Source organism: Quercus lobata, chromosome 5, assembly GCF_001633185.2.
Source record: "Quercus lobata isolate SW786 chromosome 5, ValleyOak3.0 Primary Assembly, whole genome shotgun sequence".
Taxonomy (NCBI): domain Eukaryota; kingdom Viridiplantae; phylum Streptophyta; class Magnoliopsida; order Fagales; family Fagaceae; genus Quercus; species Quercus lobata.
In genome coordinates, this window is record NC_044908.1 from 4,669,072 (window position 1) to 4,690,875 (window position 21,804).

The following is a 21,804-nucleotide window of genomic DNA, read 5'->3' on the forward strand; positions in this document are numbered from 1 at the left end:
TCTGCGAGTTTTGTGTTGTATTTGACTAATTAAGGTGTCTGTAGAGGAAATGTTGCAGGAACAAGGTTTTCGTGATGACAAAATAGGCGTCTATTCTACAATATAATACACCATTTATGGGGATATGGTTGTTGCCTTGCTTTGACAATATATCAAAAACAAACAAAAAAGAAACCACATCAAAGACGCAAAAGTTGAAAAAAAAATAAAATAAAGTAAGCGATTGCAGAAAACATGAAGAGAACGTGGTACCAAGTTTTCCCAATCCCTATAGGTTGGGCACTGTTTACAAAGGGAAAATTACATTTTAAACTGCATAGTTTATGGGATGTGAACATAAAATTTGTCTCAAGTAATTTTTTTTTATGTTATATAATACATTAAAAAAGTTTAATAATTGTTTTACTAAGCACCTCGCTTTACATTTCAAGTGATAGATGGCATTGAAAGTTTTATTATTGCTTTTGCTTCTCTCTTTCTCTCTCAACAATTTAGGAATGTTGACGTGGAGACCATCTTCCTCTACATATGAGTAATCTTATAAATTGTCACATAATAAGTGAAAAAATATAGCTTTCAAAATGTTTAGAGCTAAACTCGCTTCCATGATAAAAGATGTCAAGAAGAATCTCTATGGTGCTAATATAGGACAAGTTGGTTTTATTCTAATATTGCTAAAGTAGGATTAGTTGAATTAACTTCCCATGAAGCCAATTCAATGCCTAGTTACGACACACAATTTAAGCACAATAGCCTTGGACTCATTACTGCAAGTGATGATCCTTTTCCTTTCCTTTCCATTTCCAATGTGAAAAGTTTGCCTTTGTGCTTGACAAAATTATTGCATTTATTCGGCAGAAATATTGGTGCACCATGGTCTTGATATTGACAAAAAAAAGAAGTATTTACGTCGCTATTTCTTGTCACCACATACCAAAACAAACAAAAAAGATAGTGTTGTTGCCACGCAACTTGCTTAAATAAGATTAAAGATAATGCTGCCCATGTGCCATTGATTGTTGACATTGAAGACCAATCGTAGCCTACTTGAACTTTTGGTAAAATTCTAATTGAATTCCTATTTCTTGTGCTAGTGTTTGTTTGGATTTTTCTTTCAATTTTTTATTAAAAAATTTTAACAAAATTAACTTTTCTTTAAAAGAGTAAAACTTAAAATAGTTGCTGATATCGCTCCGAATCAGTAAGGTGGATGATCTGGCTTCGGTGGGCTACTGAAGTGGTGGAAGGCCTACAAGAAACAAACAGTCAAAGAAGAGACCAGAGAATACCGGCCAAATCCTCTCCGATGAAGAAGTTAGTCTCGCAGAGAAGGGAGTTCCAAGTATTTGGGAGTAATGTCTCAGAAAAGTTCTTACCTTTGTTGGGTTTAGACCGGTCCTTTATATAGGGATCCTGGGGACGGTTATTTGTCCAATAACCTCCCCAAGATTTGTGGAAGCCAACGAGTCCAGAGTTAACTTCCTCAACGGCTACTAAAATTGTAACCGCTAACGGAAGTTAACTTATTTGATGGATTCGTTGAGATAGTTGCGGGTTTAGTAACCACTACAGAGAGTCAAAAGTTCTAAGTGTTGCGTATTCGTCCGTCTGGTGGAGGACTGTTCGGTCGTCCATGGACATCTGAAGGTCGTCCATGGACGACCTTCATCATGGACGACTTTATCGACCATGGGAGACTTCACTGATCAAGAGTAATATTATTGTCCATGAACACTTTTACTTCTTCTGGGTGATTCCAGGTCGAACTTGCTCAATTGGATCTGGACGACCACTTTGGACGAACCGGAGTTAGACTAATTTTCTTCTCCCCTATCAGTTGCCCCTTTGTTCAAAGGGTCGTCCAGGATATTGTTGTGATTTTAATAAAATTTTGCTTTTTGTGAGCCACGTGTCGCGAGGCTATTGGTTGGCCAGTCGTGTCAAATCCATTTCCCCAAGGAATAGCCACGTGTCAATTTTTGAATGGCGAACGTCGCTTCAGTGACCCGGCTGTTGGGGCCTATAAATAGTGCATTCTCATTCATGCCCTTTACTTTCCTCTCATTTTCCCCTCTGCCATCTCGTCCAAGAGCCTCGTCTAGCCCTCGTCCTAGTTCTATCAGGTATTTCTTCTTTCTTTTTAGGTTTTCATCTTAAACATGTCTTCATCTAGTAGTATAGAGAGGGAGATAGACGAGTATTAGGACGTTTCTTCTGAGAGTGAGGGTAGTGAGGATAGTGTAGATAGCTCGTCCTGTAGTGATTCCTCAGACGAGCATTACTCGTCTGGGGTTCCTGGCATTCCCTTACAGGAATTCCAGGAACTACAATGTAGGATGGCTTCTGGATTTGGGGCTAGCTCGTCCAGACAGCCATCTAGCCCTCCTCAAGACGAGGAAGAGGACGAGGAGGACGTCATTTATAGTTGTGCCCCAGAGGTAGCATCCACCTTAGACGCTGCCAAGTTAAAAACTCTTGTAGATAGATACCAAATTCCTAAAGAACTTAACCCTCGTTTACCCAAGGCTGGAGAATGGTGTTGTTCTCCTTCCTCTGGTTTAGGGGTATATACTTCTTACCTTTTAGCTGGCCTTAGGTTTCCTCTAAATTCCTTCTGTAGAGACCTCTTCCAAAGGTTGGGTATTGGACCTAACCAGCTCAACCCCAATGGTTAGAGGACGATAGTTATCATGCAAGTGTTATGGCGTGAGGCATTGGAAGGGAACCATCCAATAACGGTGGACGAGTTCCTTTACTGTTATAAGCCCTCGGAAATAAAGAAATCTACTGGTTTTTACCAGTTCTCGTCCAGGGGCTCTTATTACAATTTAATTAAGGGCCGTAGCTCGTCTGACCGACTTTGGAAAAAAGAATTTTTTATTATTTCTGAAAATTGGGTTAGGGACCTAGCTGATGTGGGTAGTCCCCCCTTCCCACCTTTTACCAGCCCTCTAGGTCGTCTTCGTCCTGAGGGTATGTTTTCTTTCCATTTTATTTCCTTTCTCCTTACTTTTTTCCTATCTTTCAATCGTCTAACTCTTTTTCTTTGTTGATGCAGCTGTTGCTCATCCACGCTTGGACAAATTTTACCTAGACTAGATAGACGTGGTTCGTGCCTTCCCTGGGAGGACTTTCCACAATTTGGTTACTCTCAGTCATCTAGTAGCTTGGGGACTTGGCCCAGTGCCTACTGCAGAGAACCTTAGTCACGAGGAGACTACTCGTTGAAGTAAGTATCGTCCACTTCATTTCACTTACCTTTCTTTTTTTCTTTTTCTTTTTTTGATTGGCTTTCCTCGTTGTAGGAATAACTACAATGAGGGAAAACAAGGAGAAGGCAGTGACTAGTGGGGACGAGGATGTTGTTGCGCCTCCGTCTGTCCAAGTGGCTTCCGTCCAGGCTGGGAAGAGGAAGTCTAAACCAATATCCAGTATTGTAGACTTGGACGATCTCCCAAGCTGTCGAGGCCCTAAGAAGCAAAATTCTGCTAAGACTTCCCTTCCCAAGGTCCCCAAGTTTGTACCTCCAACAGTGAACTTGGACGAACCTTTGGTGGATGTGGAGCCCGTCCAAACGGTCCATCCCATCCAAAGCGATCCTCCCCCTCCACCCAAAGCTTCTCGCAAGCCCAGCTCGTCGGAGACCTCTAATCGTCCTTCCAATCTAGTTCTGGACGAGGGTTATGCATGGAGGACGTTCAAAGGAATCGTCACTGATCGTGAAGTGAATGAGTGCTATAACATGTCAGTGAAGGAGTTTGAACGTTCTTTCATCCATGACCTTTTTAAGGTAAGTCTTTCCCTCGTCCTTATGAAATTTCTTTTTTTTTTTTAATTTTAATTTGAACGGGATGTCTAACTCCCTTTCGTCCATATGCAGGCTATGTCAAAATTTTATACAGCAACCTGCCAAGCCAAGGAGCTTGCTGCAGAGGCTAAGACGGCTAATGACAATGCCAAGGAGCTGAACAATGAAGTTCTGCTAAACAAGGGGGAGGTCCTTAGGTTGACCGAGGATTTTAATCGTCTACAAGGAAGTGAGACGAAGCTGAAGAATGAGGTGGAAGAGCTTAAGGCTGACAACTTAGAGAAGGATACCTGCATCGTCTATCTTGAAGGACAAGTTTCAGAGCTTACCTCGTCCTTGGAGAAGGCACGTGAAGAAGCTATTGCGGCCTTTAAGAAGTTTGACGAGTATAAGAATCGTCTAGACAGTTATTATGCAGCTGGCTATGAAGACTTCCGTGCTGATGCTAAGGACGCATATCCTGATTTGGACTTCAACTCCTTCAAGCTTCCCCTTGCTACGGAGAGTTCCTTGTTGCAGACGAGTTCCGAGGACGTCAACATAATGGACGACACTAATACTGAAGTCACTCAGGACGACCCCAAGGCTAGTTTGCCCAAATGATTTGCAATTTCCTTGAAAATTTGTTTTACTTTTATCTGGAAGTGCCCGTTGTTCTGGGCTTTGTTTCTTCTTTCTTTTCTTTTTTTATTCCAGTTCATATAAATACAATTGTCTCATCCAAGATTATGGACGAGTTTTATATACAATTTCATTTTCACAACTTAAGGGGTTTTTGGACGTGGGTCGTCCACCCTTCTTTAAATTTCATGAAAAAATGAATACTTCTATTTTCATCTTCCATTGTGTTTGAATATATACATTTCCAGCTTTATATATGAAATTTTTATTTTCATAAGTCATATCATTTGAGACTATGTGGTTCGTCCACCCAGGAATTCAGTTCGCCTCGTCTTGAGTATGGGGGTGAATTTTTTATTACATCACCAAGATAGAGTAAATTGATTCCTTTCAGCTTATGTATAGTTCGTTTATGAATGACATCCTTTTTTATTAGATTTTTTCATCATTCAAAATTATGGACGATCATTTTGTCGTCCTTGATGATTAGACTTCCCAGCGATTTCTCGTCCAATGCAATGGATTGTTAAGCTAGTTTTGAGGTCTTTGCTCGTCCGTGTCTCGGACGGACACTTCTCAGATTTCATCTCGTCTTGAGCTTTAGACGGATATACCCTTAACTTAGGTTTCATCTCATCTTATGCTTTGGACGGATGGACCTTGACTTCATTTTTAGCTTAGGTTTCATCTCGTCTCATGCTTTGGACGGATGTACCTTGTTTCATTTTTCCTTTGGAGGAAAGCTTGTGGATGATATATCCTTGCGTCCAAGGATTTCATTCATCCATGCTTATCTTTCTTTTTTGTGGATCAATCTGAATGAACATACAAAGGATTCCAATAATATACTTGAAAACACAATATATATATATATATATATATTTGAAAATCCAAACTTATGTAAACATTCGTCGACAGGCATGGCACATGCTCGTGAGCTAGTGCCTTATTGAATTAAAAATACAAACCAATTCGTCCATGAATAGCACAAAAGTGAAAACACTAATGTACTTTCTAGGGGATTATTAAAATACTTAAAACACACAATAGTAGTAAACAAACACTTCTGCTCGTCCAGGTATCTCGTCCAAGGACACTTTTGTCAAGAGTCAGCACTTATTGATGGTATTTCCTTAGGTGCTCAACATTCCAAGGGTGTTCCAGCCTCCGCCCATCCAAAGCTTCCAAATAATAGGATCCTTGCCTCTTGCAGTTGATAACCCTATAAGGTCCTTCCCAATTTGGCCCAAGTTTCCTATAGGCCGGGTTTCTTGTTGCCAAGGTAACCCTCTTCAGGACGAGATCCCCGATGTTGAAACGCCTAGGCTTCACCATGGCATCATATTGCCTTGCCATGAGATTTTTGTACCTCGCTGTCCTCTATTCTGCATCCATCCTAACCTCGTCCATAAGGTCAAGGTTAAGACGGAGTTGTTCTTCGTTTTCTTCAGCTTGATACTTCCTCACCCTGTGGCTCGTCATGTGTACTTCTGCCGGTATAACTGCCTCACTTCCATAGGCTAGTTTAAAAGGAGTTTCCCCTGTTGGAGTTCTCACTGTCGTTCTATAAGCCCATAAAACACCTGGTAACTCATCCGGCCATACTTCCTTTGCCCCTTCAAGCTGAGTCTTGATGATTTTCAACAAGGATTGGTTCGCTACTTTTGCCTGGCCATTGGCCTGTGGGTGGGAGGGTGAAGAGTAATGGTTCTTCATTTCAAGCTGTTCACAAAATTCCCTGAAAGGTGTGTTGTCAAACTGTCGTCCATTGTCAGACACTAGTACTCTAGGTACCCCGAATCTGCATACAATGTTCTTCCTGACGAAGTTCTTGACATTCTGCTGCGTAATTTTTGCTAAGGGTTCGGCTTCCACCTATTTTGTGAAGTAATCTATTCCTACCACTAGAAACTTCATTTGCCGAGTTCCAGTCGGAAAGGGCCCCAAAATGTCCAGTCTCCATTGCGCGAAAGGCCAAGAGGCCATCATTGGTGTGAGATATTCTGCTGGCTATCTGGGAATGTTGCTGAAGCGTTGACATTGATCACATACTTTGACATATGCCTTCGCATCAGCTTGGATGATTGGCCAATAGAATCCGCTACGGATGACTTTATGGACGAGTGATCTGGCTCTCGAATGGTTTCTGCATGCTCCTTCGTGAACCTCCCTCAACATGTAGTTTGCCTCGTCCGGAGCCAAACATCTTAAGAGAGGCTGGGAAAAACCTCTTTTGTATAACACTTCGTCCATAAGTACATACCTGGCTGATTTGACCCTGAGCTTCCTAGCTTCGTCCTTCTCTTCTAGAAGCCTTCCATCCTTCAAGTATGACACTATTGGGGTCATCCAATTTCTGTCAACCTCTATCTGCAGCATTTCTGGAAGGTCTATACTTGGCATGTAGTGTACTTCATCCAACTCGTCCAATGCTTCATTCGCAGATGCTTCCTTCGCCAGAATATCTGCTTCCATATTCCCTTCCCTCGGGATTTGAACAAAATCAGCTTTTTTGAATTTCTTTACAAGGCATACTACCTTCCTTAGATATTTCTTCATTCTGTCTTCCTTGGCTTCGCATGTCCCATTTACTTGACCTATGACCAATTGAGAGTCTCCCAAGACAAGTATTGAGTCTACTTCTACAAACTTGGCCAACTCCAACCCCTTTAAAAGGGCTTCATACTCCACTTCATTGTTAGTAGTCTGGTATTGCAAACGGGCCTTGTACTTTAATTTGTCTCCTTCTGGCGACTGCAAAACAACTCCTATTCCTCCAGCATACAATGTAGACGATTCATCTACATGGACGACCCATTTTTTATTGTACTCTCCTTCCCCAAGATCCTCGTGACTCGGAGTGAACTCTGCAATGAAATCTGCTAGGGCTTGAGCCTTTATTGCATTTCTCGGTTGGTACCGAATGTCAAATTCACTAAGTTCCACTGCCCATTGAATCAACCATCCTGTGGCTTCTAGCTTGTTCATTGCCTTCTTAAGCGGATGGTCTGTCATGACATTGATGACATGAACTTGGAAGTAATGTCTTAACTTCCTAGAAGCTGTTATCAGTGCAAAAGCCAATTTCTCTATAAGCGGATACCTTCCCTCTGCTCCTCTGGGTGCTCGGCTAGTGTAGTACACATGTTTTTGTACTTTCCCTTCTTCTTTGATTAAAGCTAAACTTACGGCGTGTGGGGACACCGCTAAGTATAGGTACAATTCTTCTCCTTGCACGGACAGACTTAATAATGGGGTAGTAGTGAGATAGTCCTTCAGGTCTTGGAAGGCCCTTTGACATTCGTCCATCCATTCAAATGCCTTCCTGAGGACTTTGAAGAAAGGTAAACATTTGTCTGTGGCTTTCGAAACAAATCTGTTCAAAGCAGCAACTCGTCCTGTGAGGGATTAGACTTCCTTGATACTCTTCGGTGGCTCCATGTCCAATATAGCTTGGATCTTGTTTGGATTCGCCTCGATTCCTCTTTACGAAACCATGAACCCCAAAAACTTTCCCGACGATACTCCGAATGCACACTTACTTGGGTTCAACTTCATCTTATATCGCCGAAGTGTTTCAAAGGTTTCTTGTAGGTCGTCTAGATGGCTTCCCTCGTCTATGCTCTTCACAAGAATGTCGTCGACATAAACCTCCACATTTCGTCCTATCTGTGGACGAAACATGTGATTTACCAACTTTTGATAAGTTGCCCCTGCGTTCTTCAAATCGAAGGGCATCACTTTGTAGCAAAACAAGCCTTGGCTGGTAATGAAGGATGTATTTTCCTGATCAGCTTCATCCATCTTGATCTGATTATATCCTGAGAAGGCGTCCATGAAGCTCAGCAACTGATGGCCAGCCGTAGAGTTCACCAATTGATCAATGCGTGGCATGGGATAACTATCCTTGGGACATGCCTTGTTCAAGTTAGTGAAATCTACACACATTCTCCACTTTCCATTTGCTTTCTTCACCATCACCACATTGGCTAACCAATCTGGGTAATAGACTTCCTTAATGAACTGTGTCGTGGTCAGTTTCTGAACCTCTTCCTTGATCCCCTTATCCCGCTCGAGAGCGAATACCCTCTTCTTCTGACGAACAGGCTTAAAAAAGGGGTACACATTCAATCGATGAGTGATCACACTTAGGTCGATTCCTGGCATGTCGTCATGACTCCATGCAAAAATATCGATACTCTTTCTCAGGAACTGGATGAGGTCTTTTCTTGCCTTCTCCTTCATACCTGTTCCAATTCTGCTGAATTTCTCGGGATCATCTTCTTGCAAAAGAACATCTTCCAATACCTCTGTGGGCTCTGCAATAACCCTTCTTTCCTCGATGCTCATTGTCTGTACCTGTTCGTCCAAAGCCATCATGGCTAAGTAGCATTCTCTAGCTGCCAACTAATCTCCTTGTGCTTGCCCTATCCTGTACTCCGTAGAGAATTTGACTGATAGATGGTAGGTAGATGTTATCGTCTTCCAACTGTTCAGAGTTGGTCTTCCAATAATGGCATTGTATGAAGACGAACAGTCCACCACGAGGAAATTGACTTCCCTAGTTATCTACTGCGGGTATGACCCTACCACTACTGGTAATGTAATGGTGCCTACGGGCTGCACCTTCATTCCTCCGAACCCTATCAGTGGTGAGCAAACTGGACGAAGTTGATCCCGCCCAAACCTCATCTGTTGGAAGGCAGGGTAGTACAATATGTCTGCTGAGCTTCCATTGTCAACTAACACTCTCCTGGTCGTATAATCTGCAATAAGCAGAGTAATGACAATCGCATCGTCATGCGGGTGATGGATCCTCTCAGCATCTTTGTCGGTGAAGGAAATGGCCGGCTCGTCCCTTGATCTCGTCCTTGGTGATCGTCCAAAGAGCTGGACGTTTTGCACCACTTTGAGATATATTTTCTTCGACTTGGAAGATTGCCCCATCGAGTTTCCTCCAACGATAATCCTTATCTCTCCTAGTGGGGGCCAGGACGATTCCTCCATTTTTCCTTTCAACTTCTCATCTCTATGATCCCTTCCAACGAAGTGCCTCAGCTTTCCTTGTCTAATAAGATTCTCAATCTGCCGCTTCAGGTCATAACATTCATCCGTGTCATGCCCATGGTCCTTGTGGAAGCGACAATATTTACTCTTATTGCGCTTATTGGGATCTCCCTTCATCTTCTCTGGCCATTTTAGGGAAGGGTCGTCTTCGATTTGCATGAGCACTTGATCAAGTGGAGCATTCAGGGGCGTATAGTTCTCGCTTCTTCCCAAAGGACCTGTCTTCCTGTTATCTCGTTCCTTTTTATCTTCAGTCCGTCCCTTCTTTGGACGAGGGCCTTGTTCTGAGTGGCGTGCTGGATGCGCTTCCATCCTTTCAGCTCTTTTCCTCTTCTTGGCTATGATCGCATCTTCTGTATTCATGAAGTTCTGAGCCGAATGGACAAGCTCATCCATAGTTTGAGGCTCCTTCTCATATAACTTGTGGATAAATAAATCAGAATTAATCCCATTGTGGAAGGCTGCCAGTAGAAGCTTGTCGTCCACCTCGTCCACACTAAGGGCTTCTCTGTTGAAGCGAGTGATGAATGACCGCAGGCTTTCGTTCTCCCCTTGCTCTATGGTCAGCAAGCTGGATGAAGAACGCTTGTGTCTTTGTCCCCCGATGAAGTTGTTAACAAACAGTTTGCTTAACTCTTCGAAAGAACCTACAGAACTTGGAGGTATTTTGCTGAACCAAACTCGCGCCGGGCCTTTAAGGGTGGTAGGGAAGGCTCTACACATGATTTCATCAGGGACCCCTTGAAGGTGCATAGTTGTCTTGAAAGTAGCAATGTGGTCAAACGGGTCACGCGTTCCGTCGTACGAATCCAGGGAAGGCAGTTTGAATTTTGATGGTAGAGGATGACCGTTGATGGAAGCCGTAAAGGGAGAGTCGGTTCTGTGGACCAAATCTTCTATAGGATTCATCCTCCTCATGTTCTCTTTCATTTCCTCCATGACTCTCTTCATTTGGTCCATTTCTTCTTTCAAGTATGGTACCGTCCATGAAGTGGTGCCTCTTAACTGACTTCCAATCTCAGGATTTTCTCTATCGCCGTGACCTTGTGTTTTTCCTTCACGTTCCTCACATTTCTATCTTATCTGATTGATCTCCATTCTTAACTCTTGGTTTTGGTGAGTCAACTTCGCCATTGCAGCCGCCATAAATTGCACATGTTGAACAGACGATGTCTGCATGACTGGTGCGGATTGGCGATCGCGTTGGGGATCATTTGAAGCGCCTCTGCTTCCCTGACGGCCTAGGCTAGTAGCCCTCGACCTGGTCCTGACCATCCTAACCTTTTGTCGCAGAAAAGAAAGTTGCAAAACAATCTCTTCCCCACAGACGGCACCAACTGATATCGATCCGAATCAGTAAGGTGGATGATCTGGCTTCGGTGGGCTACTGAAGTGATGGAAGGCCTACAAGAAACAAACAGTCAAAGAGGAGATCGGAGAATACCGGCCAAACCCTCTCCGATGAAGAAGTTAGTCTCGCAGAGAAGGGAGTTCCAAGTATTTGGGAGTAATGTCTCAGAAAAGTTCTTACCTCTGTCGGGTTCAGACCAGTCCTTTATATAGGGATCCTGGGGACGGTTATTTGTCCAATAACCTCCCCAAGATTTGTGGAAGCCAACGAGTCCGGAGTTAACTTCCTCAACGGCTACTAAAATTGTAACCGCTAACGGAAGTTAACTTATTTGATGGATTCGTTGAGATAGTTGCGGGTTTAGTAACCGCTACAGAGAGTCAAAAGTTCTAAGTGTTGCGTATTCGTTCGTCTGGTGGAGGACTGTTCGGTCGTCCATGGACATCTGAAGGTCGTCCATGGACGACCTTCATCATGGACGACTTTATCGACCATGGAAGACTTCACTGATCAAGAGTAGTATTATTGTCGATGAACACTTTTACTTATTCTGGGGTGATTCCAGGTCGAACTTGCTCAATTGGATCTGGACGACCACTTTGGACGAACCGGAGTTAGACTAATTTTCTACTCCCCTATCAGTTGCAATACATTATTTTCTACAATTCAATTCAAACACTTTGTCATTTTAAATTTAATTAACATTGAAAAAGATTATACTTTATTATTATTATTATTATTGTTGTTGTTGTTGTTGTTGAGACGATAGAATTCCAATCCATGGAATTCACTTTAAAATGATTGTTATTTATCATAAAGTCAAAATATAAATTAGTTTTTGGTATATGCATGATTCAAACCCTAGATCTTTTATTCGAAAGCAAAAGGCTACTTAAGTTTTATCCTTTTAAAAGTAAGCTAATTCTATTGTTTTATCATACATTTAGCAAATAAACTACCAAAAACATATCTTGTCTCATATTTAGCAAATAAGTGAAGTGCTCTTCGACTTGTTTTTTTGTTACTCTATGTGTGCCGCAACAATTAATATTTGTAAGACCTTTTGGCAGTATTGCACCTTTTTATTTGGTGCAAATTTGTTTAGTAGTTCTCTCTTTGGTTTGTACTTTATGGCAATTTGTATTTGGCCGTGATTTGGTTTGGATTATGAAGAAATCTCTTTGAGTGTCTTAGTTCATTAGTATAAAAGAACTAGAGCATTCCACAGTTATTTTTTAAATACTAAAGTACATTTTTGTCACTTAAAGTTTGTGGTTATTTTTATTTTTGCCTTTTATGTTTCAAATTTTTCATTTTGCTTCATCATGTTACTCATAAATTGTCAGTGTCACCAAATTATTAACAAAATTGTAAAACAAAATTAAACATGAAAGATCAAAATGAAAATTTTGAAATGTAAACATCCAAAATGACAATCCCAAACTTAAGATAAAAAAAAAGTATTCTTTAGTCTTTTTTTTTCAACATGAAAAAAAAAATATATGATCATATACATTTGACACTGAAAAATGAATAATTATCTCATCCTACAACAATAGATAGAATCCCCATATAAAAATAACACTAAATTGAGCACCAGTGATTTCACATCTGGTGAAAATCTTAGCCAGTTGATCAAAGTAGGGCTCCAACAGACCCATAGATTATGGAACAAATAGGGTGTGTAGGTCCAACCAACACACCACATATAGACGCGAAATCCCCCCACCCCCTCTCGTTACCATAGGTGCTACTCTCACCCCACACTAATCACACCAAAGCTCCTAAATCCATCCCAAGCCCTTTCTTTCACCTCTCTTCTCCAATCCTCAATCAAACTTGCATTCCCCAAGCATTATGAAATGGGGGGTCTTTCCTTCACAAGGAATGGAAGACAAACGAAATTGAGTTACTGGATTCATTTAATAAATGTTCCCCCATTTTTAGAGTTTAGGAGCATAGATGGGATTCTGGTTCATTTGATTCGCTCTTGATTACAAGAAGCACAAAAGATAAAAACCAGGGGAAACTCAACTATATTTGATGCATTAGATATCTTTTTGTCAAAGATAAGATATGGTCGAACAGCACTGCGTGTGTGTGTTTTTGGCATGAGATTTAACCTTTTGGAGCTTTTGAGCAAAGTCTCGTATAACACATTGTCATTTTTATTTAATTGCGCTCAAGCATGATTAGGTGACTCAAAATTTTGTATTTTTGTGTGAACAATCATAAATCAACATAATAGCTATCTTCTCAACCAATAGTAGGATTAAAAAAAATAAAAATAAAAAATTAAATCTTACATAATAGCCAGGAGTCTTATAATATAGCTCAACTTGTTGGCAACTGCCGATGTTTCAAAAACATCTAGGTTCAAATCCTCCCCCCCAAAAGATTACAACTACAAATGAAATTAGATAATTAATCTCCCTAACATGATATCAATAAAATCAAACACAAATACAAGTTTGAAGGAAATTATTTTGAGTTACTCACGCATATAAACTACAGATATAAGATAGGGTATAAGAACAATATAAAATACTCCTCCATAAACTACTAGCATGTTTATCTAGAATGCAAGACGCGTCTTTCCATCCATTGTCAAACTTTATGAACCTGCAATTAGTTAATAGAATACAACATAATGAAGAAAATGTCAAAATAAAGAACTTAATACCAACATAAAGAGGGTAAAAAGTTTGATTTTTGACCTTTTAAATATTTGAGAACGTTGCGCTAAATCCTACCACCATGAAGAATGTCCTTGACCAAATGCAGCTCAAACAAGGCCTTGCTAATGTCCCATCGTTCTTGTGGCAACTCCATGGAGCATGCAACTCCGATCTTGACCAAGGATATTAAACACTCCTCTTTTTCATCAACATTGTTTAAAAGTTTTGGGTCTATAATCTCCATTACATGGTCAGGCAAGGCCATGCTAGCATAGTTGTGAAGGTTAAAGCCTCCTTCAAACATACTATTTGTGGGTCTCTTTCCCGTTATCACCTCTAACAACATGATTCCATAATTGTACACATCTCCTTTGGTTGACACCTCACTTCCTAGACCGTATTCTGTCATTCAAAATATTTGACATAGATAATATAGTTCATTACAATTTAGAAGCTCAAAAAACAATCATTGTAGATGTGGGAATGCATGTATCAATAATAAAAAGTTCAGTAAATTGTTGTTACCTGGAGGAGTGTACCCAATTGTTCCTCTTATTCCAATCGAGCTGCTTTGTTTAGAATTTGTGAGTTCAAAAAGAAATTTTGCAATCCCAAAATCTCCAACATGTGCATTCATATCACAATCAAAAAGAATGTTACTTGGCTTTAGATCACAGTGAACAATCGGCATTGGGCAGCGGTGATGTAGGTAATCAAGTGCACAGGCAACATCAGTGGCAATGCTTATTCTTTGAACAAGGTTCAAATTTTGTATCTGTACTTCCTCAACATCCATTTCCAAATCCATATGCAGCCAATTTTCTACACTTCCATTGGGCATGAACTCATAAACTAGAGCCTTAAAATCATTGCCGTTAAAATCTATGCTTGAGCAAGAAGTTATGATCTTAACAAGATTTCGATGACGAATATTTTTCCAGGCTTCACACTCAGAGATGAAGCTCCTAGCAGCTCCTTGACGCTGAAGATTAAGTACCTTGACTGCAACAATTGATCCCTCCTCACCAAGGATGCCTTTATACACTGAGCCAAAACTACCAACACCAATCAAATTTGCTAAAGAGAACCCATTAGTTGCTTTATGGAGAGTTGGTAAGAAACTTTCAAAAGTGATTTTCCCAATGAAGATTCTAAAGAGTTATTCTTTCTTTTATTTTTGCGCCAATAAAATAAGAAATATGACATTGTAGTTACTACAAGAAGAACACATGCGACTGTAATTACCATTGTGAGTGCAAAAGACCACTTCCTTTTCTTCACTTGTTTAGTTAAGCACCTAGGCAACTTGAGTTCTGAATTTCCCCCACAAAGCCTACTATTTCCAACAACTGATATTGCTGTAGCATTTGAGAAAACTCCTTTTGCTGGAACCTTTCCTTGAAAATCATTGAAGGATAAATTCAGGAACCTTAGGCTAAGCTTCTCCAAGAAATTTGGAATTTGACCAGATAAGTTGTTTCTAGAAAGATCCATACCTTCAATACTTCTCAAAGAACTCAAGGATGTTGGAATCTCACCTTGAAAGTAATTTCCCTCCATGTTAAGGTGCTCAAGGCCAGTGCAAGAGCCTAGGCTGCTTGGAATTTCACCATACAACTTGTTCTCAGATATGTCCAAATCAACTAAATGGACAAGATTGCCAACCTCTGATGGTAAAGATCCAACAAAAAAGTTTTGAGCTAAACTAAGTGAAATTGACAGCATGGAAATTGCAAAGAGTTGCTTTGGAATAGTACCACTAAGATTGTTTTGAGCTAGATTTAATGCCAGCAAATTTTGGCAATTTCCAATACTTGAGGGTATAGTTCCTTGCAACCTATTATTTGCTAAAGACAGTATACTTATCATCGTTAAGTTTCCAAGGTTACTTGGTAACGTTCCAGAGAGTCGGTTATCATTTAAAAGTAAATTCTCTAACTTACGCATATTAACAATATCACTTGGGATCGTCCCTGTGAACTCGTTACCATCCATCCTTAACATGTTCAAGTTGATCAAATTTCCGAATCCTAAAGGGATCTGTCCAAAAATAAAGTTTTGACCCATCGAGAAAAAGTTAAGTTGGGTTGAAAAATTGCCCAAAACATTTGGCAACTTACCTTTGAATTGATTGTCCATGAAATCCAATTTCAGCAAGTTGCTACAATTGGCTAAAGATTGAAAGAAATCCATTTCATCTGCATCTCCACTTCCTAAATTATTTGATTGAATAAATAACCCCTCAAAACGTGGTAAGGCTCCAAAGTTGATTGATAATTTTCCCGTGAAATTGTTCCGATCAAGTTCGAGGCGTCGTAGCTCTGAAGTATTAGATAATGAGACTGGAAGAGATCCAGTAAATTGGTTTTCAGAAATTTGTAACCACTGGAGATGAGGAAGGGTGAGGAATAAGTCTTTAGGAAGGCTTCCCTGAAGTTCATTGTAAGGAATTGATAAAATAGTAATAGACGAAAGATTATATAAAGATGGAGGGATCATGCCTGAAAGGTTATTGTAAGCCAATCCAAGTACTGATAAACTTCTTAATTGACCCAAGGCATCTGGAATGTGTCCTCCAAAGTCATTATAGGCTGCTGAAAAAATTTGGAGAGAGCTAAGGTTCCCAATGTAAAGTGGGATTCCTCCCCTGAAATTGTTACTGCCAATAGCAAGAGACTCTAGCTTTGACAAAGATAAAAACTCCATGGGTAATGAACCCGAAAGGTTATTACCAGCTACAAAAAGGACCTTGAGGTTGGAGCAATGGGAAAGGTTTGCGGGAATTTCCCCATCGAAGAAGTTCATATTCAGCATCAATGTTTGCAACCTGAATAGATGACCAACTTCATCAGGAATTTTGCCTCGAATAGTGTTGTTCAAGAGAAAGATTTCTCTAACAAAGCTGAGATTGCCTATGTATGGAGACAAGGAACCCACCAAACCTCTGGACTGAAGATCTAATACAGTGACTCTTCTATGCTTGTGGCCACACGTAACACCTTCCCACTCACAAAAATGGAGTGAGTCATTCCACGAGCTGAAAACATTTGTAGGATCACATGTTATCTTTGTCTTGAAGGCTAACAAAGCCTGATGATCAGTCTCATTCCCACCGAAATAACTGGAGGTGCCAGTGGGACTACCAACGAAAACAGCAAGAGTTTTTATATGCTGCAGGATCGCTTGGAAGTGAATTGAGTGACTCAGACTCATAGCTGCAACTGGAGATTTTCTTCCTTGCCTTTTCATTTCCATTTTGAGAGTTTTGTGTTTTGTTTGACTAATTAAGGTGTCTGCAGAGGAAATGTTGCAGGAACAAGGTCTTCATGATGACAAAATAGGCGTCTATTCTACAATATAATAAACCATTTATGTGGATATGGTTATTGCCTTACTTTGACAATATATCAAAAACAAACAAAAAAGAAACGACATCAAAGACACAAAATTATAAAAAAAAGAAAAAAGAAAAAAAGATGTAAGCGATTGCAGAAAACATGAAGAGAACGTGGTAACCAAGTTTTCCCAATCCCTATAGGTTGGGGATTGTTTACAAAGGGAAAATTACATTTTAAACCGCATAGTTTATGGGATGTAAACATAAAAATTTTCTCAAGTAATTTTTTTATGTTATATACTACATTAAAAAAACAAAGTTTGATAATTGTCTTATTAAGCTGCTTTACATTTCAAGTGATAGATGGCACTTACGCTTTTGCTTCTCTCCCGGGGGGGGGGTTGGAATGGCCCCCAAATTTTTTTAAAATGCTAGTATATATAATGTATTAAATTTAGCCATTTGTTTCAATAAATTTGCATTTTATACCCTTAACAATATTATTGATATTTTTAAAAACTATAAAAAATTTATTGATTTAAAATTTGAAATAAATTTAACAAGCTCAAAAATATTAGCCCAACAGCAAACTTAAGCCCAAACAACATCCAAAACAAACCCACGCAAAGCCTAAAGAGCAAAAGCCAAGCCGATTCTAACAACTAGCCTAGGAGAACACCAACACACAGCAGGTGGTGGAGGAAGTGAAAAAAATTTTTAGGGAGAGGAAAATGTCGGAAAAGTTGAATCAAACTCGCATTGTCCTCATCCCTAAAATTCAAGGACCGGAGACTCTTGGGAGCTATCGTCCAATCAGCCTGTGTAATACGACTTATAAGATAGTTACCAAAATAATAGTGGCTAGGCTTAGGCCTTTTTTGGGAAATCTAATCTCTCCGCTGCAATCGGCATTTGTGCCCGGTCGGAAAGGAGTTGATAATGCCATAATTGTTCAAGAGTTGGTGCGCACTATCAGCAAGAAGAAAGGGAAAGTAGGTTTTATGGCTATCAAGATTGACTTAGAAAAGGCCTACGATAAGTTGGAATGGAGTTTTATAAGAAGGATGCTGAGCAGAATTAATCTTCTGGCCAGCCTTATTGAGCTTATTATGAGTTGTGTGTCCTCGGTTACTACCTCGATTCTCTTCAATGGCAACCCCCTTGATCCGATTCTTCCTTCCCGGGGAATAAGACAAGGGGACCCCTTATCCCCAGACATCTTCATTTTGTGTGTGGACTATCTTAGTCAAATGATTGAAGAGAAGTGTAATCAAAAGATGTGGAATTCGGTGAAGGCATCCAGAAATGGCCCAGCTTTTTTGCACCTTATGTTTGCCGATGATCTTGTTCTATTCGCTAAAGCGGATCTCCCAAATTGTTCTACAATAAGAGATGTCCTGGATGATTTCTATGCAATGTCGGATCAAACCATTAGTGATTCCAAGTCTAAGGTGTACTTCTCGCCGAATGTAGATCGAGACACTAGGGAATCCTTGAGCGATATCCTAGGCTTTACGTCTACCCCTAATTTGGGGAAATACCTTGGAATTCCCATCACGCACCCTAATTCAACCTCTCAAGATTTCAACTTTGTCTTGGATAGGGTGAAGCAGAAATTAGCGGGTTGGAAGGCTAATCTTCTATCGTTGGCTGGGAGAGCAGTGTTGGTTCAGACTTCTACCTCAACTATCCCAGCTTATACCATGCAGTGTTCCTTTCTGCCAAACCAGATCTTGCAAGGGGTGGATCATGTGAACAGAAATTTTCTTTGGGGATCGACTGATTTAGTGAAGAAGATGCATTGGGTGGGTTGGCACAAAGTTACTAAACCAAGATCTGAAGGTGGGCTGGGTTTGCAGACTGCTAAGGGCAGAAATTTTGCTTTACTTTCTAAGCTTAATTGGCGGTTTCACACGGAGAGTAATTCCCCCTGGGCTCGGGTTCTGAGAGCTAAATATTGTACTACCCATAGACTCCAATCTAGGAATGAGAGAAGGCTTCCTTGCTCACGGGTTTGGTCAGCTCTAAAGAAAGGTTCTGATACCTTCAATCGGGGAGTTAGGTGGGTGGTTGGTAGCAATAGCAATCTTAAGTTTTGGTCGGATAATTGGACTTCTAAAGGATCGATGCGCCAATTGATTCATGGGCCTTTGTCTTTGGTGGATCAGCAGCAAAAAATTAAGGATATTCTCAAGGATGGAGTTTGGGACTGGAGTTGCCTATCCTTTGAAATCCCGCTAAACATCAAGTTTATTATCCAAGCCACTCCTTGTGCCCTTAATTCTACTAGTGGGGATAAAGTAGCTTGGTCTGCCTCGGCCCAAGGTAATTTTGAGCTTAGAAGTGCATACAAAATTGCTATGGGAGATTTGCATGACGAGGAGTTTCCAGGTAAATGGATTTGGAAAATCGACATTCTTCCAAGAATCCAAACTTTTGTTTGGCAGTGTTTCCATAATAGCATAGGGGTTAAGGAATGCTTAGTAAAAAGGGGGATGCTTGTAGATGATAACTGCCCCCTCTGTGGAAGAAGTTCTGAATCAATTATTCATGCTTTGCGGGATTGCAGGAAAATTAAACCAGTGTGGATCCAGTTGGGGGTGAGATGGGATGACCGCTTTTTCTGGTCTGATGGTCTGCATAAGTGGCTGGAGTTTAACAGAAAAATAGGGAGAGGTCGAGATGGCTGCGTTTCCTCTTGGAGAACAATCTTTTTATTTGCCATCTGGTTTATTTGGAAGAGCAGAAACCAGATGATGTTTAATGGGAAAAGTAAAAATCCTAGAATAGCAGCAGAGATCACCAACAGAGCCTTGGAATTCACCTGGTGTGCTGCTTCAATCAGCAATCCCAGTCGAAAGGTGATGAAGCAGATCAGATGGGAAAAGCCTCAGATGGGGTGGTACAAATTAAATACTGATGGAGCTGCTGGGCTAGGCATGGACAGGACCGATTGTGGTGGTATCATTAGAGATGAGCATGGGCAATGGATCACGGGATTTGCTAGAAGAATTGGTGCGGCAAATAGCTTAACGGCAGAGTTATGGGGGCTGCGTGATGGTCTTCAATTATGCTGCAGTAGGAATTTTGATTCAATAGAAGTAGAGATAGATGCTAAAGGTGTTCTAGATGCTTTTCTCAATATCGATCATGCCAACAGTATTGTGTCTCCCATTTTGGATGATTGCAGAACGTTGATCTCTCGGTTTCGCCGGATTAGCTTGAAACACTGCTACCGTGAGGTGAATCGGTGTGCGGATAAGTTGGTTAGACTAGGAGCTAATCAATCTTTAGAGTTCATTATTTTTCAAAGTCCGCCTGTGGACATTTTATCCTCCCTTGAGGAAGATGCTGTTGGGATGTATTTTTCCAGGCTTTGTCCTGTGACTTCTGGTTTTTAGTTTAATGTTAGTCCACTGTTTACCAAAAAAAAAAAAAAAAAAAAAACACACCTGACATTACAATTTACACAACACACAAGACACCCAAAAAAAAAAAAAGGAAAAAAGAAAATAGAAATAAGAGAAAGGATTTAAGCGGAAGCAAGACACTTAAAAAAAAAAAAAAAAAAAAAAAAAAACAAAAACAAAACAGAAACCTAACTTTCTAAGTGAAACCTGGGAGTGGGAAGGGTTGGGCAGCGACAGCTAAAATAAAACCACTAATGTTGAAAGCTAAAATAAAACCACTGATTTTCAATATTTTATTGTGTTGAAAGCTAAAATAAAATCACTGATGTTGGGTGTTTTGTAAAATGAGAAGGCAAAATAGATAAAATAACTTTTGATGGTACCAAATAGGTAATTTTCATGCTATTTGAGAGAGTGCCAAGACACTCGATTACCTTTTCAGCTAAAATTCACAGACCACAAGCTTGTCCAATAGAAGGATACAATAAATAAGACAAGTATGAGCATCCATCAAAATTTTCGGCCAAAATCTGTAGGAAATTCCCGAATGGCATTGATTGCTACTAAACCTAGTCAAAATAAAATTCAAATCAGCAACCCAAGGGTAAAAGTAGGTATGGGTTGAGGTTATTTGGCTCATGCGAAAAGGTCAACTAATGATATTTTTGTGTTAGTACTTTAATCCTAGTATTTTGACTCAGCTTTTAATTGATGACGGTGTTATCGATCTGTTATGTACCAGACTTTGTACTCCCCCTTTTTTTTTTTGGAGAATCATCCTTTTTATTTTTTTAGTAAAAGGTGAATCAGACTTTTTTTTTTTTTTTTTTTTTGAAAAGAGGAGAATCAGACTTTGTACAGCTTAACTTCATTTAATTAATTTATATTCCCTTTCACCAAAAAAATGAAAAATAAATAAAAAGATTGATGATCCTTTCATTGAAATAAAGCTTCCTTTTTCCCCCTAATTCAGACAAATCACATCACATGAACAAAAAGACTTTGTCTTTCTCAACTTGTCAATTCTCAAATTGACAAGTTTTTTTTTTTTTTTTGGAATAAATTGACAAGTTATAAATAAATAAATAAACTACCATTTATCTTATCAACAAGAAAAAAAAACCTACCATTGATTTCTCTCCATCGTTTCACCTTTCTCTGTTTGTCTTTTATTTTTGGGTAAATAAAACCAATCTTATCTAAAATTTCACCGAATAAAAATCCCACTAAACATTGGACGAAATGACACTCCTCCTTCAAGGTTTGTATAAATGAAAAATATATGTCAATGTTTGACTTTCAAAAAAGATATTGCATTTTTTATATAACTGATCATACCATAATGATGGACAAAATAAGATCTCCAGAGAAAATGGGCAAATGCCCTTTTCAAAAAAACAAAATCTAGTATTTTGGCTTATTTTTCAAACTAATTAAGGAAATGTCTCTCTTTCAAAACTTGATTTTCTCAAAATCGAGTTATAAAAAAAAAAAAAAAAATTTGGAACCCTATAGTGGCGTTTTAAGGAGCC

The 21,804-nt window shown here is 39.8% G+C and overlaps 2 protein-coding genes across 2 annotated transcripts; both read right to left on the bottom strand.

Annotated features, from left to right (window-relative positions):
• Window positions 1-8,998: 8,998 nt before the first annotated feature.
• Window positions 8,999-10,435, bottom strand: LOC115989832. The gene is made up of 2 exons (XM_031113709.1): window positions 10,302-10,435; window positions 8,999-10,211 (listed from the first exon to the last, which is right to left on the bottom strand). Exons 1-2 carry the CDS (start codon window positions 10,433-10,435, stop codon window positions 8,999-9,001), a joined length of 1,347 nt encoding a protein of 448 aa, XP_030969569.1.
• A 3,154-nt stretch (window positions 10,436-13,589) lies between these two features.
• Window positions 13,590-16,780, bottom strand: LOC115989833 (putative receptor-like protein kinase At3g47110). The gene is made up of 3 exons (XM_031113710.1): window positions 14,823-16,780; window positions 14,051-14,580; window positions 13,590-13,927 (listed from the first exon to the last, which is right to left on the bottom strand). Exons 1-3 carry the CDS (start codon window positions 16,778-16,780, stop codon window positions 13,590-13,592), a joined length of 2,826 nt encoding a protein of 941 aa, XP_030969570.1.
• Between the last annotated feature and the right edge of the window lie 5,024 nt (window positions 16,781-21,804).

Excerpts from the sequence above, each read along its gene's own strand:
- LOC115989832 (XM_031113709.1), bottom strand. The coding sequence starts at position 10,435 with ATGGAGGAAATGAAAGAGAACATGAGGAGGATGAATCCTATAGAAGAT. Across the intron at positions 10,212-10,301 it reads AAACTGCCTTCCCTGGATTC|AGCCTTCCCTACCACCCTTA; the intron begins GTACGACGGAAC and ends AATCATGTGTAG.
- LOC115989833 (XM_031113710.1), bottom strand. The coding sequence starts at position 16,780 with ATGGAAATGAAAAGGCAAGGAAGAAAATCTCCAGTTGCAGCTATGAGT. Across the intron at positions 14,581-14,822 it reads TCAGAACTCAAGTTGCCTAG|TTTTGGCTCAGTGTATAAAG; the intron begins GTGCTTAACTAA and ends TGGTGTTGGTAG. Across the intron at positions 13,928-14,050 it reads AATTGGGTACACTCCTCCAG|AATACGGTCTAGGAAGTGAG; the intron begins GTAACAACAATT and ends TTTGAATGACAG.